The sequence below is a fragment of the Limulus polyphemus genome, unplaced genomic scaffold, assembly GCF_000517525.1.
Source record: "Limulus polyphemus unplaced genomic scaffold, Limulus_polyphemus-2.1.2 Scaffold6366, whole genome shotgun sequence".
Classification (NCBI taxonomy): domain Eukaryota; kingdom Metazoa; phylum Arthropoda; class Merostomata; order Xiphosura; family Limulidae; genus Limulus; species Limulus polyphemus.
Window position 1 is genome coordinate 46508 of NW_013671976.1, and position 4499 is coordinate 51006.

At 31.5% G+C, this 4499-nt stretch overlaps 1 protein-coding gene across 2 annotated transcripts in view; it reads left to right on the forward strand.

Annotated features, from left to right (window-relative positions):
- Nucleotides 1–2297, forward strand: part of LOC106473647 (recombining binding protein suppressor of hairless-like) — a 43850-nt gene extending 41553 nt beyond the window's left edge. For both annotated transcript variants that reach the window (XM_022402052.1, XM_013934328.2), the window contains exons 14-15: nt 418–499; nt 942–2297. In XM_022402052.1, coding sequence (XP_022257760.1) covers nt 418–499; nt 942–1145 — 286 coding nt within the window. In that variant the 3' untranslated portion in view covers nt 1146–2297. The remainder of the gene's footprint in view (nt 1–417; nt 500–941) is intronic.
- The last annotated feature ends 2202 nt before the right edge of the window (nt 2298–4499 follow it).

A 4499-nucleotide genomic window follows, 5' to 3' on the forward strand; every position in this document is an offset into this window, starting at 1 on the left:
TAGGGGAATCTGATTGAGGTGCTTAAGATTGTAAATGGAATTGATAGTGTTGATGCATCATCTTTTTTCATGTTTATCAGTGATAATAGTAGGACTAGGGGACACACAAATTTTGGCAAGGTAGGAGTTATTTTCAGCTAAGACAGTTTCATTTTTCTAACAGGGTGGTTGGCCTTTGGAATGAGTTGCCTTCAGATGTTGTAGAGGTAGTAAATTTAAGTGGATTTAATAAAAAGTTTGATAAGTATATGACCGATAAGGGCTGGATTTAAGATTTGTTTTTTAATTATCTTAATTTAGTTTAGAGGATGGAACAGCCAAGGATTAATAGGTCTCATGTTGTCCTAAAACATTATGTTATGTTATTTATATAAAAGTAAAACCATTTGGTCCAAATACATATTTTATTTCATTTAGGTGTCAGGAAAGTATGTTGTGTGTGGTTCCTGATATTTCTGCATTTCGTGAAGGTTGGCAGTGGGTTCATCATCCAACTCAGGTGTGTAAAGTTGTTAGTAAATGTGAGACAAGCATAGTAAATCCTCCAGTATCTAAAAGAAGAAGAGATGAGCTTTCAGTATTATCATTGTAGCAGGAGCACTCTAAAATCAAACATCAAAATATTTAATATACTTTTAATACATAGTTTAGTATTTTTGCTTTTTATAAAATCTGACAGCTTACTTTTTTTTTTTTAGATCAACAATGTTTTTTATGAGAAAATAAAGGATACATGAAAAATATTTCAAGAAAACATTATTTTGATTGTATCTCCTGTCTTAATGAGACTTGTGGTATTCAAACAAGTAACTTAGTAAACTGTATCTTCAAATGTAAGGTTTAAAGTAACTTGTTTTTCACAGATATTAATAACAGAGAACATTGCCTAGATGTACTCATTAGAAGATCTTTAGATTTAACTTATTAATTTTACAACACAGGTACCTGTCTCACTAGTAAGGAATGATGGGATTATCTATGCAACAGGCCTGACCTTTACATATACACCTGAGCCTGGACCCAGACCTCACTGTCGTACTGTTGAAGAAATTCTTCGACCTGCTGGTAGTCACACACATCCTCCAGATGGGGAAGAACCTGGACCTCTAATTTCTACATACACTCATGTTTCATCGGGGCTCTGATGTCTCAATATCAGACTTTACAAGTACACGAAAGCTAAAGAAAAAAAGTTTTATGTTTTTCTTCTATAAATGGCTTCACTAATGTGGGCTAATATATTAAAAATTATGAAAACATTGGGAGAAAGCCTGGCTTTTATATATTCTTTGAAGAAAGACTTGATTTAATAGCATATGTTTTAGCAATTGATTTATTCAAACAGTAACAAGTGCTTGTATGGAAAGACTTTGAAAGCCCAACATAATCAGTCGAAGAACTTGTATTTCAGCTGAGACTGCAACTGTTTAGTACCTTTCAGTCAGTATGAAACAGAAAAATGGTTTGCGATGTGAATGTTTTAACTATGTAATAAGTTCAGTGTAAAAACTGTGGCTGTGCTTATAACACCTGAAATGTGGTGCAAAATTCTGAGAGAGAGAAAAGAAATCTCTATCAGTTTTGTAGAAAGTGTCTGTGGTATACTATTCTATGTATATAACAGTGACATTTATATGACTTAGCTGAAAGCATCTGTTTAAAACTAGTTACCAAGGGGCACAAGTAGGTAGAGCATGTGCTTGAAAGGAATGTGTAACTATGGAATTAGTGTGTATATACTTGAGGTAGATATATATATATTGAATTTCAGTAAAAATTAACTCTGCAATTTTTTTGTTTTTTTCAGTTAAAGCCTTCTAATGCTTAAAAAGTTTGCAAAAGCTTCAGAAATTTCTGTATATTATGTTTTACAAAACACTTTTTTTTACTATGCTTATTATACAAGATTTATTTCTTCATCCAAGAAAAGAAAAAGGCTTATCATTATTCAATTCATTCTTTTTAAAATTATTTTTTGCTCTATTTTTATTAAAAGGGTGGGAAAAATGATTGTATTTTGTAATCGTAATTTATGTTCTTTGTGTCACATCACTACTATGTGTTAATGCAAATATTTAAAAAAGAATTTTCAACAACATTTGTGGTTATACATGTTATTTGTACTTACCAGTATTGTACTGTGCTCTAAAGAACAAGCAACTATGAAAGTTATAGTCAATGATGTGGGTTTTTGAATGACTAATAAAAGTTTGGAACATATTGAGAATAAAGGTTTATCTTGTCTGCTGTGTAATAGATTTATATACATTAAATGAGAATAAAAGGTTTTCATTGTCTACTGACTTTCATTTTTATCATGCTTATTTTAGCCTTTGACCATCGTAAAGTTTTTTCTGGATATAGTAATTTAAACTTGATTATAGAAATGAGTATTTTTAAAATTTTAAACCATTTGTGGCTTGCTTAATAATTTATTTAGATATAATAGTTTCTAAACTAAAACCCTGATATTGCAGCACACAGAAAAAAGGCAAAAAAAATATCCGTAATAAGTTTGAATGTAGGAGCACAATAGATAATACAGAACTATCTACAATAATCTTATCATGTCAGAGAAGAAAATACAAGAGAAAAATATAAAACAATCTTTCAATATCACAATAACCTATGTCAGAAATTGGTTTCCAAAAGGGGAGTGGGTTCGTTTTCCTGACTGAGCAATGGAATTTATTCTATCTGATATAAAAAATGTCACTACTGCTATAATATCTAGCAATTGTACATGTACATTATTGAGGGAGTATATATCTCCTGTGTAAGTAACGCTTATATAACTGACTGATAATACACACAGCTGACTTAGCATAGAAATAAGCCAAATCTGGACGTCCTTTGAAAACTAAAATAATCAATCTAATGAAGTCCAACTGGTATGTGGATAGAATCCTTACCTCTCGGATACAATAAGACCAAAGCTCAAAACTCAGTTTTGCCATCACTAGACGGCAGTATATCAATAGACAAAATGTGAGAAACGTAGAGCAAAAGTAATTCTTAATTACTACTAAAATAATTGAAAATAAGTACTGACTTACTAGTAATTAGACACAAATGACTGTATCAGATAATAACCATGATAGTAATCGGTATCTTTATTAAAGATGTCAATAACACAAAGTGTGTAATTATATTGACATTTGACTCTACTGGATCTATGAATGGTGAATCAACTTTCTTTTTTCAAGTCGTTTATATATGAAGAACTACTCACGTTGAAACCAAATAGAACTTTTGAAAGTACCATGGCTTCATACTGATATGGCAAACTTCGTATCCTTTCTTTGCAACAGTATCATCACGTGACAGTCATTCTCTCACATCATTCATTGGCTATAACATTCAGATATCAAAGAACGTTGCAGTTATTGACCATTTTCTACACTAATGTGTAAAGTTGCTGCAACATCCTTGTGGGTAGACTATCTGCGATAGAGAAAATATATATATAATAGACCTAGAATGAAACAATTTCAAAGGTTTTCTGGACCATATATTTATGTCAAAACTGCATAGAAATAAACTAAACGAAAAAATTTTTAAATCATAATTTCATAAAGTTTGTGGGAAAATATGATATACCCAAATATCACAGCCGTAATTTCTAAATGTCATTTACTCAGCCAGTGAGGGACAATTTTACCGTTAACCAGCTTGCACATTGTGTAAAGCTGCAACAATATGTATTCCGCGGCGGTGCAGGTATTAACTACAAGAAGACAACGAAGAAACAGGTAATTAGAATGACATTAACTCAACGGTTTTCAGGATCTCGTGTTTATGCGAAAACTACATAGAACCTGACTAAGTGAAAATAAATTCGTATTCGTACATTGATATAAAAGGGTAGACATCGCATGGTATGCCATATTACTACGACAATTAGTCGGCGTTATTTGTCTATCAAACTACCATAAAATAGCATTTTATATTTGATTTCAACACCACAGCTTGTATCTTTCGTTGCACATGTAATAAATTGCTACACTAAACTTTCCACCTACTAGATCCATGAATCTCTAGTTTTACGGAGATCAAGTGCCCGTAGTGTGTTAGGTTCAACATTGAAATTATTACAGATGTTTCATAGTACAATTTAAATATAAATTTGGAATTATATGTATGTATATCGTAGCAAAAATATTTTCCAGGTAATGCCGCTTGTGAAGAAGTATAATTAATTTTTAAATCCCTTTATTATTTTTGTAATACTCTCTTACCTACACTGTTATAATTTATTCACATATGGGATTAATAGATAAACTTTTGTACTCCTACCCCTGACATCACTTATGGAGAGTATTGTTACGTCTCCGTTTGTTAATTAACTTCCCGTAACTTCGTTCCGACGAAACTTTAGCAACACAAGTCCTTACTTAATAAAACTGGTTTATTCTTTCCGAATATAACTTTACGATACACTTGTTTTAAACAATCGCGCTAAAACAAACGCTATATCAACGAACGTTAACTTCAACAAT